This window comes from Saimiri boliviensis, chromosome 10, assembly GCF_048565385.1.
Source record: "Saimiri boliviensis isolate mSaiBol1 chromosome 10, mSaiBol1.pri, whole genome shotgun sequence".
Taxonomy (NCBI): domain Eukaryota; kingdom Metazoa; phylum Chordata; class Mammalia; order Primates; family Cebidae; genus Saimiri; species Saimiri boliviensis.
The window spans coordinates 112,228,156-112,251,127 of NC_133458.1; the positions used below are offsets into that span (position 1 = coordinate 112,228,156).

Below are 22,972 nucleotides of genomic sequence, written 5' to 3' on the forward strand. Positions count from 1 at the left end.
CTATTTAAAAACAAACACTCTTCAAATCCCCATAAACTTATGATAGAATAATTGGAAGACAAAGAATAGTACAGTTAAGAAAACAAAAAACAAAAGTTACTTATATCTGTAACCCAGAGATAATCACTGTGTGTGTATACAATCTTTTTTAGCCTTTCAAAATATATATTCTGTCACTTAGAGTTAACATTTTATTTTGACTGGTTTAAACATAGTATATCTTTTGCCACACTTTGAGTTTAGTTTTGTTTTTTTCTTGAAGATAGGGTTATGCTATTTTGACTACGGTGGTCTTGAACTCCTGGCCTCAAGAGATCCTCTTTCCTTGGCCTCCCAAAGTGCTGGGATTACAGATGTGAACCACTGTGCCCAGACTAGTTTTAATGTTTTTCACTTTACATTTAAAGTGGGTTTCATGTAAGCAACATACACTTGTGTTGTACTTTTTTAGTCAATCAGATGATCTCTTCCTTCTAATGGAAAATTTTATTTACATTTAATGTTATTGTTATTTTAAATATATTTTCCATATTCAGAAGCAGCACTGTCATAATCTGGTTTCCATTACAAACACGTTTTCAGGTATTTCCCTGCTTTGACAAGGTGCTCCAGCCCCTTGTCTGTCTTCTGAGCCACCGTCTCCACAGTCCAGTTTGTGATGTGGAGGGTCAGAGTGTCTTTTCCTTTCCACCCCAACAAAGCTTTGCTGAGTAGGCTATGATTATCAATATGGCTTTAAATCTGTAAATGGGTTATTTTTCTGCTTTTTCTGCCTGCTTTTGAATTTATTAAGTGGTTTGTATGATTCTACTTTATCTCCCTTGCTGCTTGTGTGACCACGCTGTTGTTTAAATTTTTACTTTTAGAACTTTCTTTGCAGTTTATAATCGCTAGCTTTCCACAGTCTACCTTCAAATAAATTATATAACTTCACATGTAGTATAAAAATCTTACAACGTATCCTTTCACTTCATCCTTCTTGGCCTTTGTACTATGGTTGTAATACACTTTACTTCCACACATTATAAACCTTAGACTGCCATGTTATTATTTCTTTTGCTTTAAGCAGTAACATATATTTTAAAAAGATTTTAAATTAATAAAAATAGTATTTTATATTTACTCACTTAAAAAAATTTCAGTGGTTTTTTTTTTGAGACGGAGTTTCGCCCTTGTTACCCAGGCTGGAGTGCAATGGCGCGGTCTCGGCTCACTGCAACCTCCGCCTCCTGGGTTCAGGCAATTCTCCTGTCTCAGCTTCCTGAGTAGCTGGGACTACAGGCACACACTGCCATGCCCAGCTAATTTTTGTATTTTTAGTAGAAATGGGGTTTCACTATGTTGACCAGGATGGTCTCGATCTCTTGACCTCGTGATCCACCCGCCTCGGCCTCCCAAAGTGCTGGGATTACAGGCTTGAGCCACCATGCCCGGCCAGTGCTTTTTATTTCTTTGTGTAGATCAGAATTTTCATCTGATGTCATTTTCCTTCTCCTTGAAGGACTACATTTAACCTTTTTTTGTGTGTGGTTCAGATCTACTAGCAATGTCTTATTTCAACTTTTTAATAAAGTCTATTTTTCATTCATTTAGCAATATGTTTTTGTTCAGGGCAGAATTCTAGATTGACATTTTCTTTCACCATTTTACAGATGTTTCTACATTATCTTTTGACTCACATTGGTTTGAGAGGTCTGCTGTTATTCTTTTTTTTTTTTTTTTTGAGACGGAGTTTCGCTCTTGTTACCCAGGCTGGAGTGCAATGGCGCGATCTCGGCTCACCGCAACCTCCGCCTCCTGGGTTCAGGCAATTCTCCTGCCCCAGCCTCCTGAGCAGCTGGAATTACAGGCACGTGCCACCATGCCCAGCTAATTTTTTGTATTTTTAGTAGAGACGAGGTTTCACCATGTTGACCAGGATGGTCTCGATCTCTCGACCTCGTGATCCACCCGCCTCGGCCTCCCAAAGTGCTGGGATTACAGGCTTGAACCACCGCTCCCGGCCCTGCTGTTATTCTTAAATAATCCTTTGTACATAATTTATCTTTTTTCCCTGGCTACTTTTAAGATTTCTCTTTATCACTGCTTTTAAACAATTTGACTATTATGTTCCTTGATGTAGTTTCTATTTTTTATTATTGGGTGTTCACTGAGATTCTTGGCTCATGGGTTTTAGTTTTAATAAATTTGGAAAGTGTTCAGCCATTGTTTCTTCAAATATTTTTTTGTCCCCCACTCCAGCCTTTAGGAACTCAACTACATGTCTATTAGACCAGATAAAGTTGTCCCATAACTCACTGATGCTCTGTTTCTTTTTTCATCCTTTTAATCTCTTTTTCAATTTAGGTGGTTTCTGTTGCTATTTTTTCGAGTTCAATAATATTTTACCTATTTCTCTCTTTCTCTTTTTTTTAATATGGAGTTTTGCTTTTCCTGCCCAGGCTGGAGTGCGATGGCATGATCTCAGCTCACTACGACCTCTGCCTCCCAGGTTCAAGCACCTGGCTAATTGTTGTATTTTTAGTAGAGACAGAGTTTCACCATGTTGGTCAGGCTGGTCTTGAACTCCTGACCTCAAATGATCTGCCCACCTTGGCCTCCCTAAGTGCTGGGATTATAGGTGTGAGCCACCACTCCCAGCTGTATCTATTTATTTCTAATCTGTTGTACATTTCATCTGGTGTATTTTTCATCTCATACATCATATTTTTACTACTATATAACTGACTTCGTTTTTTTTTTAAATGTCTTCTCTCTAGTTAACATGCTTGCTATGGTTGAAATGTGTCCCCCAAATTCATGTGCTGGAAACATAATCCCCGATGAAACAATGTTGGGAGGTAGGGCCTAATAAAAGGTGATTGGATCATGAGGGTAGAGCCCTCATGAATGAATTAATGTTGTTATTACTAGAAAGAATTAGTTACCATAAAAGTGGGTTGTTACAAAGTGATGCTGGCCCCTGGTGGCTTTCTCTATCTTGTGTACTCACTTGCCTTTCTGCTTTTTGCTTTCTGCCAAGGGATGACTAAACAAGAAGGCCCTCAACAGATGCTGGCATCAAGTTCCTGAACTTTCCAACCTCCAGAACCATGGGCTAAATAAAGTTCTGTTATTTATAGATTATCTGGTCTGTGGTATTGTTATGGCAGCAGAAAACAAACTAAGATAGAAAACTGGCGCTGAGAAGTGGGTCTGTTGCTATTACAAATATCTGAAAATGTAAAAGTAGCTTTGGAATTGGATAATGGGTAGAGACTGGAAGAACATTGAGGAGCATGCTAGAAAGAGCCAGTACTGCCATAAACGGGGCGTAAAGGGTGAAGTCTCAGAAGAGAAGAGATATAGGGAAAGTCTGAAGCTTCTGAAATATTACTTCAGTTGTCATGACTATTGATAGAGATCTGGACACAGTCCTGTCTCTGACGTGGACGGTAAATGGCCTTTACTGTCTATATCTCTACCAACATTATATTTAACGTTAATATATCATATTTAATATTGGTTTACATACATAACATATATATAATGTTGGTTAATATATACTATATAATGTAAATATATTACATTTAATGTTGGTAGAAATATAGCAGTATGAGAAACGAGAAACAAGGTATTAGAAACTTAACCAAAGGGCATCTTTGTTACAAAGTAGCAATGGTGGAACTGTGTCCATGCCTGAGAGCTTTAAGGAAAGTGGAATTTGAGTGACAAACTAGGATATCTGGTGGAAGCAATACTTAAGCAGTAAAGCATTCAGGCTGCTGCATGGCTATTTTTAACCACAAACAATGAGCTACAAGAGCACAGGAACAACTTAAAGACAGAATTTATAATTTAAAAAGAAGCAGAGTGAAAGATTTGGAGAATTTATAGCTTGGCCACATAAAGTATAAAAAGGCACATTTAGGAGAGTGAACTCGGGGTGTGGCCCAGAGACTGCTTGCTGAAGAGATTAGCATGAATAGAAGGGAGCCAGACGCTGTTCACCAAGGCAATGGGACAATAACTTCAAAGCCATTTCAGAGATTTTTGAGGCTGCCCCTCCCATCACAGGTCCAGAGCTCTAGGAATGCAGAATGATTCTGGAGGACAGGCCTGGGATACCCTTCACAGGCTCACTTCCCAGAGCTGCCTTGGGACTCTGCTCACTGCATTCCAGTGCAGCATTCCTCAGCTACCCCACCACAGCTCAAATGGGCCCAGGTTGGTTTGAGCTGCTGTTTCGGAGGGCACGAGCAGTAAGCCCTGGCAATGTCTGCATGGTGCTAACTCTGCAGGCATGGGTGCATGGTTGGTGGGGTGGGGTCATGGCAGCTTCCACTTAGTTTTCAAAAGATATATCTTTTTTTTTTTTTTTTTTTGAGACGGAGTTTCGCTCTTGATACCCAGGCTGGAGTGCAATGGCGCGATCTCGGCTCACTGCAATCTCCGCCTCCTGGGTTCAAGCAATTCTCCTGCCTCAGCCTCCTGAGTAGTTGGGATTACAGGCATGTGCCACCATGCCCAGCTAATTTTTTGTATTTTTAGTAGAGACGGGGCTTCACCATGTTGACCAGGATGGTCTCGATCTCTTGACTTTGTAATCCACCCACCCCGGCCTCCCAAAGTGCTGGGATTACAGGCTTGAGCCACCGTGCCAGGCCCTTAAAAGATATATCGAAGAGCTTGAGGCCCAAGAAGAGACTTATTGCAGGGGAGGAGCCACCACAGAGAGTCCCAAAGGCAATGCCTAGCAGAAACATGGTCAGAGCTGTAACAGAGAGTTCCCACTAGGGCATTCCCTAGTAGAGCCCAGAACTGTAGAGCTACCCTTGTGTAACCCCAGCCTGGGAGAGCTGCAGTCACGAGACTGCAAACCAAGAGAAGGCCATGGAGGCCTGGCTGCCTGAGGCCCCAAACCAGTGTGCCCAGGATGTGGAACATGGAATCAAAGGAGATTATTCTCCAGCTTTAGGACGGAATGTGGGTTTTTCTCTGCTGGGTTTTGGACTTATTTGTGGCCTGTTACTGCCATATATTCCATCCTGCAATGTGTTGTATTCAGTTCATAAATTCATACCCATGGATTTTCAGTAAATATATGTTGATTGAATATAAACTATGTATCACTATTTATTTATTCAGCCACCTATGGCTGGCATTTAACTCTAGCTTCTCACAATTATAAATAATGCTGTAATGAATGTCCTCATATAAATAAATCCAACAGTCACTTGAATATATTTATATGGTAAATTTCTAGTAGTGAAATTGCTTGGCCAATACCTATGTACATTTTGATTTTCAATAGCACACTGGATTTCTTTTTCTCTTTTTCTTGCCTTTTGTGATCTGCCCTTCACCTTTTTCCAACATACTCTCTTCCCTGGAAGGCTGATTCAGATGAAGAGGGTTAGCTCGTTCATCTTTTTTTTTTTTTCCCCATAAAGATGGGGTTTCACCATGTTGGTCAGGCTGGTCTTGAACTCCTGATCTCAGGTGATCCGCCTGCCTTGGCCTCCAAAGTGCTTGGATTACAGGCGTGAGCAACCGCGCCTGGCCGAATCTTCCTAAAACATTATATTTTAGGCTGGGCATGGTGGCTCATGGCTGTAATCCCAGCACTTTGGGAGGCTGAAGCAGGTGGATCGCGAGGTCAAGAGATAGAGACCATCTTGGCCAACAAGGTGAAACCCCATCTCTACTAAAAATACAAAAAAGTAGCCGGGTGTGGTGGCATGCACCTGTAGTCCCAGCTACGCAGGACGCTGAAGCAGGAGAATCACTTGAACCCAGGGGGTGGAGGCTGCAGTAAGCTGAGATTGCGCCACTGCACTCCAGCCTGGCAATAGAGCAAGACTCCATTTAAAAAAAAAATTAAATTTTAATTGTAAAATATTTAATAATAAAATGCAGAAACTCTCTTGATTTACAGAGTGTAATATTAGACATCCCCAACTTCGATCTCCTTTATTCTTTATTCTTATTTTTAACTGAGGTATTTTACTTCATCAAACCATAGTTTAGTTTCTTTTTCTTTTCTTTCTTTTTTTTTTTTTTTTTTGAGACAGAGTCTCACTCTCTGTCACTCAAGCTGGAGTGCAGTGGTGCAATCCTGGCTCATGGCAACCGCCACCTCCCACATTCAAGTGATTCTCCTGCCTCAGCCTCCTGAGTAGCTGGGAGTACAGGTGTGTGCCACCATACCTGGCTAATTTTTGTATTTTTAGTAGAGATGGGTTTTTACCATGTTGGCCAGGCTGGTCTTGAACTCCTGACCTCAGGTGATCCACCTGTCTCAGTCTCCCAAAGTGCTGGGATTACAGGCATGAGCCACCATGCCCGGCCTAGTTTTAAATATTTTTCTCTTTTAAAAATACTGTTCATATATTTTTATAACACTTATTCTTATGAGTACTTTAAAATCAATAATGAAATTATAAAATTAATTCAAACACACAGACTAGACATACACAGGAGCCCACACTAAGATTAAACACACATTAACATTTACCAGCTTTGTACCAGGTCTCTTTTACTAACTTTCTATTTTGAAAACATTCATGTATATGGGATAACGTTGTTCAGCTAAACCTGGTATAGTATATGCTCCAGCTGAGATTCAACAACTCATCACCATATGCATTATCACTGACTATATGTACCCCTTTCTTTGACACTTGAAAGTAAGTTTGTTAGGTGCAGTGGCTCACACTTGTGATTCTAGCACTTTGGGAGGCCAAAGCTGGTGGATTGCTTAGGCTCAGGAGTTCAAGTCCAGCCTGGGCAAAACAGTGAGACTTCACGTCTATTAAAGAAAAAAAAGTAAGCTAGTGAGTGTGCCCCGGGCACCTTTTCCATCAGTATGACCAACATGCTGCTGCCCTGAGCACCCCAGCTGTTAGAGGAGAGCCACGGCTACTTTCAGAAGAGTTTGGTGGTTGGATGAGGGATGGCATAACCAGGAAGGAGTGAGAAACACAGAGAAAACATCTTTTCTGGATGTACATTCACCTGCATATATACACATTTCTGTAAATATTTTTTACACATAGCCATCTGTATCTATAGTATGAATTTCTAACTCTGATCTATTACCATATGGATCATTCTAGCCTCCTTCTCCTGCTTATCCATAACCCTCTCACTCCACCAATGAGAAACTTGGCTTCCACCGCCCTCAACCATTAGCTTAATTGTTCATTTCCACTATACATATCTAGTGGTTTCAGAACTGATAATCCATACCCCTGTTGGGAATAATTTTATTAACTAGCATTCAGTGATTATATACAGTTCCTTTCGTCTTTAATCTTACAGACTCTGCTCATTTCCAAAGTTACTCAGGACAGCATCTCTTTCTATCACCCCTTCAGTGAGGCTGTTTCATAAATCTGTAATACAGTTAGATTGTTTTGTTATTCTGCAGCCCATTCTGGGATCCCCCAATCTCCTAAGTGATTTTTAAAAAAGACTGCATATATTAAGGTTTACTCTTGGTGTCATAAATTTCTATGGGTTTTGACAAATGTGTAGTGTCATGTATCCATCATTATTATCATATAGAATGATTTTACATGCTAAAAATTCCCTATGCATCATTCAACCTTTTCTCACACCTAAATCCTGGCAACCACAGATCTTTTACTGTTTCTACATTTTGCCCCTTTCAGAATGTCATATAATTGGGTGGTAGCATTTTTTTGACTGGTTTCTATCTCTTAGCAATATGCATTTAAGATTAACCCATATTTTTTTGTTGATTGACAGCTTATTCCTTCTTATTACTGAAAACAGTACTTGATTCTATGAATGTACTACTGCTTGTTTATCCAGTCACCTGTTGAGGGCACCTTGGTTGCTTCCAGTTTTTGGCAATTATGAGTAAAGCTGCAATAAACATTTGCATGCAGATTTTTGCGTGGACATAGTTTTCAAATAAGCTGAGTAAATACATAAGAGCATGACTGCTGGACTGTGTTATGAGATTATGTTTAGCTTTCCATTCAATTTGAAAAATATTTAATTTCTGAATAGGTAATGCATGTACACGGTATCAAACACAAAAGTAAGTTTTTCTCCTGTTTTCTAGTGTTTCCCTCAATTTCCCCTCTCCAGATGCAGTGTCTGTTCCATTTTTTGTGATACTTTTAGGTGCTAAAGAAAATTATTCAAAACTTTGAATATAGCAAGAAGATGAGCGCAGGTCATTTCAGTCATACTGAGGAATTATAAAACAGGCCCATCTGAGATTCATTAATTCTCTAGGGCAGCGATTCTCAGAGTGTAGTATGTGGTCCTGGGGATCTCCAAGGTAAAAATAACAATACTATGGTGTTATTTGCTTTTTTGCTATGTTGACATTTGCAATGATGGTGCAAAATCAATGGCAGGTAAAACTGTAAGTGTCTTAGCAGGAATCAAGGCAGGACACTGCCCTAGTTTGCTAGGGCTACTGTCACAAAGTACCATAGACTGGGTGGCTTAAACAACACATGTTTATTGTCTCACAGTCTTGGAGGCCAGAAATTCAAGACCAAGGTGTTGGTATCTGGTGAGGGCTCTCTTCCTGGCTTGGAGTAATCTCACTGTGTCCTCACATGGCCTTTCTTCTGCGTGTGTGCAGAGTGAGATCATTACTGTCTCCTTCTCTTATAAGGATACCAGTTTCATTGGGTTAGGGCCCCATCCTTATGACCTCATTTAACCTTTAAGTATCTTTTAAAGGCCTTTCTAATCACCAATATGACTCCAAATATAGTCCCACTGAGGACTGGGGCTTCAGCATATAAATCTGGCCAGGGGCAGGCACATTCAGTCCATAACAGGCACCAAACTCTACTAGTATGCACTGCCTGACACTTATAGGTTAAAAATGTTCAGTTTCACTTAAGAATGCTCCTGATAGCATTTAATGATTAATTTTACTAAAAGCTGATTTATAAAAGGTTCTCCACTTGAGAACAAGTCTTTTTAATATTACATCATATTAATATGTTATTTATATATCACAATTATACATTATGTAATAATGCATGAATATATATTATACACATATATGATGTATATATGCATATACATACTATACACAGACATATGTACATATTTCACAACGATGGCATCCAGATTCCGTATTCTGAATCTAGCTCTTTCCACTTAACATGTGTGAATGCGCTCACTCTTTTCTTCGTCAACTTGACTTTTTTCTGATGCAACGCCCTGAGTTTAACTCAAAGCTGTTATTAATAAGAAATCCATACATCCCACATATACGCATTTTCCCGTATATGGCTTACTAACAAAAACCTCATCGCATCCCTAGCTTTAACCGCAGGTTCCGAATACCCAGGCGGGAATTCAACCCAGGAATGAGAAAGGCTCCACAGACAACGTGACAAAAATCCGAGCAATCACGTGACACTGCACGCACCATAATTTTTTTCCGCCCGATTCAAATATGGCGGCCAAGTCTCCGCAGCGCAGCAGCCGCGGGCCTCTTTGCGCGTAGCACCTTAATTGCTGCCCTTGCTGGGCTCTTTTGTGGAAGGGCACCTCAGGGCAAAGCCCGTGGGGCAGCCGGGTCCGGGGAAAACAGCCCGGGGCCGCGGGGGCCGAACGAGCACGGACCGGAAGTTCCGCAGCCGCGCTGTCCGGCGGAGCTGTTGGCCGCGGACGCCGGAAGTGGCCAGTCGGCAGGTCTGAGGCGGCGCCGTGAGTGTTGTCCGTCCCTAGAGCGGGAGGCGACATGGATCCCGGGGCGGCCGAGCTGTATGACCAGGCCCTTCTGGGCATCCTGCAGCACGTGGGCAACGTCCAGGACTTCCTGCGCGTTCTCTTTGGCTTCCTCTACCGCAAGACAGACTTCTATCGCTTGCTGCGCCACCCGTCGGATCGCATGGGCTTCCCGCCCGGGGCCGCGCAGGCCCTGGTGCTGCAGGTGAGGAGGGCGGGCCTGCGGTCTGGGGAACCGCCGCCCCTGACCTGCCCTGACTCCTGGCCACCGCTCCTCCAAGCTCTCTCAGTCTGTTTCCTCCTTTTCTTGGTGTCCTGGGGTTGAGCTTGCGAGAATGGTTTGAGTAATTTGAAGCTCGGATTGGATGTCAGCTTATTCGGTTGAGGGAGCAGCCGGGCTTCGCTCGGGACGTCCTGAGGTTTCGGAAGTAGTAAGCCGGTTGTTAAGAGCCCTGCTCAGCACCCGGCAGCGCGTACCCCTCAGGGTGCTGGGGGCTGCTAGTCAGGAAGTGAAATCCATGCAGGCCAGACAGAAGGAAGGACATTTACAGCCGCAGAAACGTGCACGCCCCAGGACTACGAAAGCACTTGAGTTGGCGGGGATGACGGAGGCATTGTGTTGATCAGTGGGTGTGGCTGTGGTCAAAGACGGTCACTGTAGTGATTATTAAAATTTCATTTGAATTTAATTCCGTACCATCCAGGTTAAGTTTATTGTGTGTTGGAAGCGCTGTCAGTACGCATTCAGTGAAGTTGACTGGGCACTTTTGACTGTTACAGTAAGCAGCTGTTGGCTGAAAGTAGTTTTCGTTTCCACAGGTATGGGTGATACGGGTGTTTAAGTAATGGTTTCTCTCTCCTTGTGACACTTGTAGTTAAAGAGAGAAAACCCAGAAAGTAACAGAAAACTCTGTAAAGGCAATTATTTGACAGAGCCCATTGTAAAGAAAAGAAATAGAAATGATAGTTGGGAAGTGAAGAAGGTTTTATAAGAGAGGTGGGACCTCTGATGAGATTGAAAGAAACTATTCAGCCAAGCATTAAGCCTGTTTGTAGAAACCCAAGAAGATAGAAATGCTGATGATTCCTCCCCCGGTTCTCTAGCATGTTACAGTTTATAAAGTGCTTCAGATGTTTCCTCCTCAAGTCTTAATGCATGCTGCACGTTGATCAGATGTTACTTTCCTCAGTAGAAGCCAAAGCTTTGAATGTCTTGGTAACTCCCAGGGTAGTAGGGCCAAATGAGGGATGGGCTTGCACTAGGATTCAATTTCAAAACGTAAGGCTGTTTCTCATCCTTATCAGTTGGCATAAGTGCCATCTTAGTGATCAGAGAGCTGTTGGAGGTGGCCTTCAGCAGGACATTATGGCAGTTTAATGAAGTCTTGCCATTTGATCTTCAGTGTCTCTGTGAAATAGGTAAGTTTCAAGTTTACGTACCAGTTCAGCAAGGTTATTTGACCAAGAACATACAGCCAGTTTACCGTAGAGCTGGAACTAAAAATTTCATTTTGTGGATTCCGTATCTTTGTGTTCTATTATTTAACCATTCCGTAGTAGGATGAAGACACTTGTCTAGGATGATTGTAGCTTTCAGGAACGTATGCGGGAGAAGTATATACTGAGCACCTAATATGTACTAATACCAGGTGTTTTATATTCTGGGTTTGTTATCATCTTATTTAACCCTTAACATAACCAGAGACGTTGGTCTTTGTTTCACAGATGAACTGACAGAGATAGTGCACTCATTTTGCCTGGCAACTCATTTACCTGATACCACCTCTTATAAGACACTTCTATGGATTAAGGTTTGGTGACCAGTCTAATGAAGTAGTGGAGATGGGGAGCAGGGATGGAGAAAGGGGAGGGATGGGTTAAAGATGATCCAAGGTTTCAACTTGGGTGACCGGAATAGTGATAATGTATTAACTGAACTGTCACCTGGGTTTTGGGGACACCTGAGAGAGAGAGAAAAGCCAAAGGTGAAGAACAGACCTTGGGGAAAATCCTGGTGGAGAGCAGCAAGTTTCACAGAAGCCAAGGGGGCAGTCATCAGCAGATGGCTAAGAGAGGTGTCATGTTTTCTGGAAGTGGTTCTCAACCATCAGCATTGCTTAAGAAACTTTTTTTTTTCTCAAGACAGTGTCTCACTCTGTCTCCCTGGCTGGAGTGCAGTGGCACGATCTCAGCTTACTGTAACCTCCGCCTGTCAGGTTCAAGCAGTTCTCCTGCTTCAGCTTCTCGAGTAGCTGGGATTACAGGCATGTGCCACCACACCCAGCTAATTTTTATATTTTTAGAAGAGATGGGGTTTCATCATGTTGGCCAAGCTGGTCTCCAACTCCTGACCTCATGATCTGCCCACCTTGGCCTCCCAAAGTCCTAGGATTACAGATGTGAGTCACTGTGCCTGGCCAAGGAACTTTTAACACATATATCCTGGATATTTTGTTTGGGTAGATTAGGGTGAATCCTGGGAACTGGTTTTTTTTTTTTTTTTTTGAGATGGAGTCTTGCTCTGTTGCCCAGGCTGGGAGTGCAGTGGCACAACCTTGGCTTACTGCAACCTTCATCTCCCAGGGTCAAGCTATTCTGCCTCAGTCTCCCGAGTAGCTGGGATTACAGGCATGTGCCACCATGCCTGGCAGATGTTTATATTTTTAGTTGTAGGGATGGGGTTTCACCATGTGGGCCATGCTGGTCTTGAACTCCTAACCTCTGGTGATCTACCCACTTTGGCCTCCCAAAGTGCTGGGATTACAGGCGTGAGCCACTGTGCCCGACCAGAACCTGTTCTTTTATCCACAAAAATTCATTTGGCAGGAGGCTTGTAAAGGTAGATTTCAGTATTAACAAGGGTTTTGTTGTGGGGTAGGACAACACTGAATGAGATTGAGTGACTTGGTACCAGCATAACGTTTCTCCACGGTAGTAGGTGATCTCCTGACCTCCCCACTCGTACTCATCTGCCCCTTAGGGATTTTCTTTTTCTGTTCCTAACTTGATGGCATAAGACTCCTTCCTGTAGTCTGCCCTTCCACCCCCATGAGAAGTGGGATGCTTGGTGTCTCTGCTGAACATAGGCAGAGAAGAATTTGGATGGGAGTGCTGGACTGCACGACTGTGGAACTTCAAAGTGTTTCCTTAATATTTTGGGAAGTAGACTGTTGGAGTAGAGTGAGGCTACTCATACGTTTCCTCCTAAGAGTTTGCACAGCGTGGATACACAGCTTGAAGAACCTCAGCAGGAATGATGTATGTGAAAATTGCATTCCACTTTCTAATAGTATGTTTTAAGGTAAAAATAGTTTAGACTGACAAGCCATTCATTATAATTGATTGTGATGGGGTTTTTTTGGAGTCCACTTTAAAAAGTGCTCCTTAGTAGAGTCCTTGAAACTAGAATTAGGAAAGCCAGTTGCATCCTGTTCTTCATGTAACTTGTTGGGAGATCTTGGAAGAGTCACCTCTTGTCAGCTGAGAAGATTGGTTGGAGGTCACAGATTGGAGTTTTCTTTCAGCTCCATGTTCTGTGACTCTTGAATGAGTACTGAGAACATGTGATGGTTGGGAGGTTGGTAGTGATAGCACTTCCTGGTGGTGTGAATGGACAGGTCAGAGAAGACTGAATGTACTGAGTGAGCAGGGGCAGTGGCGTGGTGTGGACTATCAAGTCTGGGGGTTCTGTGTTAGAAGTCTCAGGTGTTAGCAGAGAGGATTCTTGTTGCTTTGCTTTTGTGGAGTTAAGATGAAGATCTGGAATATTAGGAGGATGAGAAGCTTTGAGAGCAAAGGACTCAAAGGGGTGGAAACATGAATGTTAGAATCAAGTCAGGGCTTCAGGTTATCTGCAGAAGTAAAAATGGTTCTGGTGTCGTTTCCAGTTTTTAACCTTTTAGGATTTTATTAATTTTTTTCTCCTTTGTCTACAGCATCATCTCCCTACACTGTTTGGTGTGTGCTGTGTAATTTTTTACTTCTTTTGCCAGCAGGAGCTGGGGCAAGTTACTTAAGCTCTCCGAGCCTTATATTTTCTCATTTTTGAAATGTTATGCTGTCGTCTTCATAGGATTTTTGTGAGGGTTTTGAGAAATATTTATAGAATCCTTTGACCCAGTTAGTCTGTTAGTATCCTTTGGACTGCCTGTGCAGTGCACAGATCATTGTTGTTTAAAACCTGTCTGCATTCTAGCCCTTTGGAATCTGACTCCGACCCATTTCCTAGGTTGCTCTCTCAGCCTTTCCACCCTTCAGTTATTGTAAGAGCTTTTGCCATTCCTTGACAAGCCTGTTCTTGGAGCTATGGCATTTCCTCCAATTCCTATGGAAAACGTGCCTCTCATTCAAGGTCTAACTGGGATCCTCTTTGTTCCAGGAAGTCTCCCTAGATTTCTTTTGCCAGACATGCTCATTTCCACCCATTCTGACAGGGAATCAAGGGCTCTGTAATACCACCTCTTGTATCAGAGTTTTCATGTGTGGATATGTCTTGGCTGTACTTTTTTGGTAAAGAGATCCCAGCACCTTCATGGATGTGACTGTGTCCCAGAGAAGGTTAAGAACTTGTTTACACACCAGAATTTTGAGTTCTTAGAAGGCAGCAGAAATCATTTTGATGGTTTTTTTGTGTGTGTTTCTTGCACCCTGTAGGCACGTAGTGAATGTTTGTTGAATTAAATGTCCATGCAGTGTGGTGAAAAATAGGAGCAGTCGAGTAAAATTGGTTGCATTTTGGGAATTGAAGTTCGGCCATGTTTTCATGCTTCATTTGTGAGTCTGAATTTTGGTGCCTTTATAACCCACAATTGTATCATGACCGGTATTCTTTGCATTGTGAACAAGACTGAGGTCTATAAAAATAATGACAGCAAAGACCATCTAACTGTGCATCTTTTAGGTATGTAAATATTGTTAGCTTGGCTTGTAAGTTTTTGATTTTGTTGATTTTGGAACCCTCCTGTTAAATACTGTTTAGCTGTCAGCTTTTGGTGAAGTGGCAGGGCATTTCCATTTTGCCAATGGTAAAACTTGTCAGTTTATGGCTTTTAGTTCTCTCCTTACCAGATTTTACCACATTTCTACAAGATATATGGTGCATTACTGGGCAGATGAACTGATTGCTGGCTTGCTGTTTGATTTTAGGTATTCAAAACCTTTGACCACATGGCCCGTCAGGATGATGAGAAGAGAAGGCAGGAACTTGAAGAGAAAATCAGAAGAAAGGAAGAAGAAAAGGCCAAGATTGTGTCAGCTGCTACAGCTGAGAAAGAACCAGTCCCGGTACCAGTCCAGGAAATAGAGATTGACTCCACCACAGAATTGGGTGGGCCTCAGGAAGAAGAGAAAGTGCAGCCTCCAGGCCCACAGGCCCCTGTGAAGGAAATGGCTCATGGCTCAGAGGAGGCAGAAGCTCCAGGAGCAGTTGCTGGTGCTGCTGAAATCCCTAGGGAACCACCAGCTCTTCCCAGGTAGGAATTTCTACTTTGCAGCTTCCTTCTTTCTCGCTTAACATCTGGTGTTTAGGTTTGTCCATAATTCATTCTTACTTTGTAACACACCAATTCTTGATCTCAGTATTTATTTAGCTCTTCATATTTGCAAACTGCGCATTACAGTCTTTCAGTTACATAGGATGGGAGGTCAGTTGGCTTAAGATCAATTTCCTCCTTATTAGGTAAGGTGGATAGTCATACAACCATTTGAAATTCAGAGCCAAAATTAGAGCACTTGACTCCTCTCACAAAGACCTAACTTTATCTGTGTTTAGAGGCTTAGCCTCAGCGTCTCAATTGTGTGTTTCTCTGCAGGAGCACTGCTAGGATGTGCTCATAGTGTAATGGACACCTGAAATGACAGTCTGTTTTAGGTGACTGCATTCACATCCTGGCTATGCCGCTTCCTGAATGTATTACCTTGAGCAAGCAGTATAACCTTTCTGTGAATTGGTTTTCTCCTCTGTAAAATGTAGGTGATAATAATAGTACTTGTCTCATAGAGCTGTTGTGAATTTTAAATGAGCCGATAGACAAGCAGCTAATGAGCAGTAGAGCTTGAATATGACATAAGGTTCCCCTGAATCAAACCTCATGCTGTACTTGTACTCACTTTTTAGGAGTTATGTTTCGTGGGTGCTCTAAACTTAGTTATACAGTCCTTCCTTGCAGTCTAAGTGAGATGAGCTGATCCCTTCTTGTGTGGGAGTTGTAGCAGTGTCTGCAAGACAGCCACGATCCTCCTGGCCTGCTTTGTCTTTTGGAAAATTCACTCTCCCCTCCTTGATAGGATGGGTCATCTGTGTCCCCTAGAATCCCCACCACCTCGAGTTCTGTTTTTCTCACTCCTGTGCTCTCTTTCTGACCTGTTTTGGGGGAGATTGGTGTGTGTGTGTGTGCACACTTTTTAACAGAGACAAGGTCTTAACTCTGTTTCCCAGGCTGGAGTGCAGTAGCACGATCATAGCTCAATATGATATTGAACTCCTGGGCTCCAGCAATCATCCAGCCTCAGCCTCCTCAGTAGCTGGGACCACAGGCATGCACTACCATATCTAGTTAATTTTGTAATTTTTTGTAGAGATGTGTGCCACTATACCTGGCTAAATTTTAAAAAGATTTTTTTCACTTTATTTCCTGGGCTGTGGGGGAGTTTTTGAATTTTGTTTTTGGTTAATGAAGCAAAGTGAACAACTTGGAATGGCTTATAAAATATGGAATAAGAGAAAATAAGTTTTGTGAAGGGGAGCAGCTCTTGAATACAAAGCTCTAGATGAGAAGGGGTGAAATAAGGATTTAGAGATTGGAAGTGGGGAGTGTAGGGTGGAAGGCAGAGATCTGATATTTCCTTGAAGATTTTCTTTAATATTTCTTGTCATGCAGATCTGCTGGTAGTGAATTCTTTCAGATTTTTTGGGCTGAAAATGCCTTTATTTCATCTTCCATTTCTGAGGATATTTTTGCTGGATGTAGAATTGCAGGTTGATGCCTTTTTTGTTTTTGTTTTTCTTTAGACATTTTAAAGACACGTTGTAATCTTTACACAGTTATCATTCCATTGTCTTCTGGCTTGCATTGTTTCTGATGAGAAGTGAGTAGACATTCCTGCATGCGAGATATTCCCATTCTCTTGCTATATATGAGCTGCTTTTAAGTTACTATCATTAGTTTGAGCAATTTGATTAAGATTTACTGTGGTGTGATTTTCCTGTGTTTATAGTATTTGGGGACTTTTGAGCCCACCCCTAACCCCCATCAGAAACACACACTTAGATCTGTTTTCTCTTTGCCATTCTTCTGGAATAGTTTCTGTTGACCTATCTTCAACTTTACTGGCTTTTCTCCTTTAGTGTTTAATATTTAGTTAAACTCATCTAGTAACTTTTTAATTTCAGGTAGTTTATTTTTCAGCCCTGCAGGTTCCTTTTGATTGTTTTTTATGGCTTTGATTCCTGCCTTGGTTTTTCTTTAAATCCTCTAATATACTTATAATAGTTTAAAGTCTTTTTCTGCCAATTCCGTTGTCTCTGTCATTTCTTGGTTTATTTCTATGGATTGAGTTTTCTTTTGATTTTGGGTCACATTTTCTTTTTCCTTCAAATGTCTGATAATTTTTGATTGGATGCTAGACATTAATGAATGTTATATTGTCAAGTCTCTGGGTTTTGGTTTCTTCTGTTGAGTGTTGAGTTTTGATCTTGTAGGCAATTAATTTATTTGCTGATCAGAATGATCTTTTTGAAGCTTGTTTTTTATTTTTATTTATTTATTTTTTTAAGACAGGGTTTCACTATAGTCATCAGGCTGGTCTGTTTTTTATTTTTATTGGTTGATCAATTAATTGTAGAGATGGTGTCTTAATATGTTGCCCAGGCTGGTCTCAAATTCCTGGTCCCAAATGATCTTCCCACCTTGGCTTCTCAAAGTGCTGGGATGATAGGTGTGCACCACTGTGCCTGGCCTTGTTTTTCTGCTTTGTTAAGATGTGTCTAGGGTACTTTTGTTTTAGAACTAGCTTAGTCTTCTAAGACATGGCCTTTGTTGGTCTTCTGAGTGCTCCAGCTCTTTAGTGAGCACTTTCCATTCAGGCTGGTTGAGGCTTGAACATCTCCCAGCTCTTGGGATTGTCCATGTCAGTTAGTTTCCTGCTTGTCTCATGGAGTTGCACCTCACACATGTGCAGTTTTGTGTTTGACCAAAGACTCAGGGAATCCTATGAGGTTTTCTGGAGTTCTTTCTATGTGTAGCTTCTCCTTACCAGTAGTCTTTTTTTTTTTCTTCTTTTTTTTCTTCTTCTTTTTTTTTTTTTTGAGACAGAGTTTCGCTCTTGTTACCCAGGCTGGAGTGCAATGGCGCGATCTCGGCTCACCACAACCTCCGCCTCCTGGGTTCAGGCAATTCTCCTGCCTCAGCCTCCTGAGTAGCTGGGATTACAGGCACGCGCCACCATGCCCAGCTAATTTTTGTATTTTTAGTAGAGACGGGGTTTCACCATGTTGACCAGGATGGTCTCGATCTCTTGACCTCGTGATCCACCCGCCTTGGCCTCCCAAAGTGCTGGGATTACAGGCTTGAGCCACCGCGCCCAGCCACCCAGTAGTCTTTCAATAAAATAATCAGATGTGAGAATGAAGATTGACTGTACAAAGTTGGTTGTCATAGTCTACTCAGGCTGCTATAACAAAATAATATAGCCTGGATGGTTTATCGACAACAGAAATTTTTATTGCTCACGGTTCTGGAGACTGGAAGTCTAAGATCAAGGTACTGGCAGATTCAATGTCTGGTGAGGGCCCACTTTCTGATTCATAACCTCTGTTGCCTTGCTGTGTCCTCAAATGGTGGAAGAGGTGAGAGAACTCTCTGAAATCTCTTTTGTAAGGGCACTAATTGCAGTCATGAAGGCAGAGCCGTAATCACCATTATCTTGGGATTAAGATTTAGCATAGGAATTTTGGGACACAAACATTCAGTTTATAGCATTGTTCACTTCAGTTTTATTTATTCCAACATTACTTATATTAGCAAAATTTTGGAAGAATGCTAAATTTCTGTAGTAAGAGAGTTGATAAGTAAATTTATAAAATGCTTTTAAAGATTACTGACGTGGATATTGTGTTGGTCAGTTTTGTTTGTCAGTTTGGCTAAGCTACAGTCCTGGTTATTCAGTCAAACACTCACCTTGGCATTGCTGTCAAGGTATTTTGTGGATGTGATAAAAATTAATAATTGGTTGACTTTAAGTAAGGGTGATTGTCCTAGGTGATCTGAGTGGGCCTGATCTATCAGCTGAAAGCCTGAAGAGCACAGCAGAGCTCCCCTGAAGTAGAAGAAATTTCTCCGATGGACAGCAGCTGCACTCAATTTCTGGAGAGTTCCACATTGGCCTGCCATGTGGATTTCAGATTGGCCTAGCCAGCCCCCACAATCATGTAAGCCAATTTCTTGTAGTAACTCTCTTAATAAGTCTTTTCCCTTGGTATCTGCAGGGGATTCGTTCCAGGACCCTTGTGGATACCAAAATTCATGGATGCTTAGGTCTCTTATATAAAACAGTATAATATTTGTGTATAACCTATGCACATTCTTCCATATACTTTATTTTTTATTTTATTATTATTACTTTTTTTTTTTAGAAGGATGGGGTTTCACTATGTTGGCCAAGATGGTCTTGATCACCTGACATTGTGATCCACCCACTTTGGCCTCCCAGAGTGCTGGGATTACAGGTGTGAGCCACTGCACCCGGCCCTCCCATATGCTTTAAATAATCTCTAGATTGCTTATAATCCCTAATACAATGTAAATGCTATGTAAATAGTTGTTACATTGTATTATTTAGGGAATAATAACAAGATGTTTGTATATGTTCAGTACAGACAAACCATTTTTAAAAAAAATTTTTGGATATATATATTTTTTGGTACAGGGTCTTGCTCTGTTGCCCAGACTGGAGTGCAGTGGCATGATCTTGGCTCACTGCAGCCTCTATCTCCTGAGCTCAAGCAGTCCTCCCACCCCAGCCTCCCAAGTAGCTGAGATACAGGTGTGCGCCACCTTGCCCAGCTGATTTTTGTATTTTTGTAGAGATAAGGTCTTGCCATGTTGCCCAGGCTAGTGTTGAACTCCTAAGCTCAAGTGATCCACTTGCCTCAGCCTCCTAAAGTGCTGGAATTACAGGTGTGAGCCACCATGCCCAGCCTTTTTTTGGGGAATATTTTTGATCTGCATCAAATATTTTGATCAGTATTTTTTTTTTTGTTGAGACGGAGTCTTGCTCTGTCACCAGGTGCCAGGCTGGAGTGCAGTGGCATGATCTCGGCACACTGCAACCTCTGCCTCCTGGGTTCAGGCAGTTCTCCTGCCTCAGCCTTCCGAGTAGCTGGGACTACAGGCTTGCGCCACCATGCCCAGCTAATTTTTGTATTTTTTAATAGAGACGGGGCTTCACCATGTTGGCAAGGATGGTCTCGATCTCTTGACCTTGTGATCAACCTGCTTTGGCCTCCCAAAGTACTGGGATTACAGGCGTAAGCCATCGTGCCCAGCTTGATTGTTGTTTTTTTGGGAATATTTTGATTTGGGTTATGGAACCCATGGATAGTGAGGGCTGACTCTATCTGCTGCTGCTGCTTTGGTGGAACCTTGAGTTGTACTGGTATATTCATGATAAAATGTTAAGTGAGAACGGGAGAATTCAAAGTATATAGTCTAGTATCACATTTGAAAACTTAAAAAATTACATGTATGTACAAAAAAGACTGGAAGAAAATAATAGTAGTAATCACAGAGCGGTGGAATTATGAGTGTTCTTCATTTTATCTTTGTCTCATATTTTCTAATTTTTCTGTAATGACCATTTATTTTGTTGTATTAATTTTTTGTATTCCTTTTATAATCTAAAAAATGAAAAAAGGGGATTTGGTTTTGATTTCTGAGTAATAGACTAGAATAGCTACTTTGTTTTGTAGAAATCCTGTTTTAAAATTCTTGAACCAATAAATTATGTTCTGGGTTAGAACTAGAGCTAGTTTCGTGAGTTCTACCTTAAAAATAAGTATAGAGTGAAGACTTGGATATGTTTCGGGAAAGCTAACCTTTCTATTTGGTAGCCTTCGCTCTTTGTTCAGAATATACTAATACTGCAAGAATCCTAATCAAACGTTTCCAAGGACTGGAACATTCTCAGCCTTCAGTTACTTGTTTTCCTTGAACAAAACAGGAAGTTGTGGCACCGATCTCTAGTTATACATGAAATTTAGTATTTTAGCAGTTCTGAAAATAGAATGTGAAAGACCATCCTTTTCCTTGTTTTATCTTTGTGGTACCCCAAGACCTCCCATCAGTGTTCAGGATGGTTTATCCTATAACTGTAAATTTGCAGTTCTTTTAATTGAGTAATTTAAAGTAGTTATTCTTTAGAAGACCACATAGAAGCACCGTCTGTTGTGGGAACTCTGTCTAAAATCAGTTACCTGGAATCTAAGTCTTAGATTGCTGATTTCTGATGACTCCTGCTTGACACGTTTGTTGGTTCTAGCCAGTATTAGGCAAAAACTCTTTTTTCACATGCTACAGTAAAGTCACATCACATGCTTATTTAACTTAAATAAATTCAATATATGTGCTGGGGAAAAAATGGTACAAGATTAAAAATAATGTATTTATATTTTATATATATGTTTTAAAGTTTTTATTTTTTTAGAGACAGGATCTTGCTGTGTTGTCCAGGCTGAACTCAAACTTCTGTGCTCAAGTAATCTTTCTGCCTCTGTATATACATTTTTATTACAAGACGTTCATTACTGTATACAGATAATTGTTTTGTAGTTTAGTAAAGTATAATTTATATAAAATACAATTCATTCCTTTTAGAATACAGTTTATGACTTTGGACAAATATAGTCTTGTAACGACCACAGTCAAGATAAATGACCAATATGGTTTGACTATGTCCTTACCCAAATCTCATCTTGAATTGCAGTTCCCATAATCCTCACATGTCATGGGAGGGACTCGGTGGAAGGCAGTGAATCATGGGGGCAGTTACACCCATGCAGTTCTTGTGATATTTGAGTGAGTTCTCATGAGATGGTTTTGTAAGGGGCTTTTCCCCCTTTGCTTGGCACTTCTTCCTGCTGTCATGTGAAGAAAGATATGTTTACTTTCCCTTCTGCCATGATTTTAAGTTTCCTGAGGCTTCCACAGCCATGCTGAACTGTGAGTCAATTAAACCTCTTTACTTTATAAATTACCCAGTCTTAGGTTATGTCCTTAAAGCAATGTGAGACAAGACTAATACAATGACATTTCCATTGGTTCCAGACTCCCAGGTCCTGGCAACCCTGGGCCTGTGTTCTGCCCTAAAGCTGTTGCAGCATACATTGTTATTTATACATAATAATGTACAGGTTTCATTGATAGTGTTTTTGGGGTGATTTGGGGAACATTTGAGGGAACTTTTATTTTGACCTGATTTTACCATCACTCTGATTTTAGCATCTCCCTGCTTAATAACCTACAACTGCTCTGAATTTCATTTTTGTTCCTGCCCTCCTGTTGCTGCCAGGATGCGCCAAGTGAAGATCAGAAGTGCTCCCATCCCAGTGCTTAAAGTAAGCTTTTTTTCTTTTTTTGAGATGGAGTTTTGCTCTTGTCGCTCAGGCTGGAGTGCAGTGGCGTGATCTCAGCTCACTGCAACCTCCACCTCCTGGGTTCAAGTGATTCTCCTGTCCTGTCCCAACCTCCCAAGTAGCTGGGAGTTTAGTGTCCGCCACCACACCCGGCTAATTTTTGTAATTTTTTAGTAGAGGCAGGGTTTCACCATGTTGGCCAGGCTGGTCTCGAATTCCTGACCTTGGGTAATCCACCCACCTTGGCCTCCCAAAGTGCTGAGATTACAGGTATGAGCCACTGCGCCTGGCCCAAAGTAACCTATCTTATTCCTCAGAGAAGAGAGAGAATTTGAGCACACAAGTATTTCCCTATTTGCCCAAGATAGCATCAGAGAATGTGCTTTAATCCTGTAAGGATACTTTACAGTTTTAGGAGTTGTTCAGGCTGGGTGTGGTGGCTCATGCCTGCCGTCACAGCACTGTGAGAAGCTGAGGTGGACTGATCATTAGAAGTCAGGAGTTTGAGACTAGCCTCACCAACATGGTAAAACTGTTTCTACGAAAAATACAAAAAAATTAGTCAAATGTGGTGGTGTGTGCCTGTAATCCCAGCTACATAGGAGGCTGAGGCAGCAGAATTGCTTGAAA

At 41.5% G+C, this 22,972-nt stretch overlaps 2 protein-coding genes across 2 annotated transcripts in view; one reads left to right on the forward strand and one right to left on the reverse strand.

The window, feature by feature from the left end:
• OGDH (oxoglutarate dehydrogenase) overlaps nt 1-22,972 on the reverse strand; it is a 471,568-nt gene that overhangs the window by 196,080 nt on the left and 252,516 nt on the right. The window lies entirely within an intron of this gene.
• The window catches only part of NUDCD3 (NudC domain containing 3), a 107,794-nt gene continuing 94,257 nt past the window's right edge, over nt 9,436-22,972 (forward strand). Inside the window, exons 1-2 of the mRNA XM_003930781.4 lie at nt 9,436-9,919; nt 14,860-15,185. Of these exons, the coding sequence (XP_003930830.3) occupies nt 9,728-9,919; nt 14,860-15,185 (518 nt within the window). The 5' untranslated portion in view covers nt 9,436-9,727. The remainder of the gene's footprint in view (nt 9,920-14,859; nt 15,186-22,972) is intronic.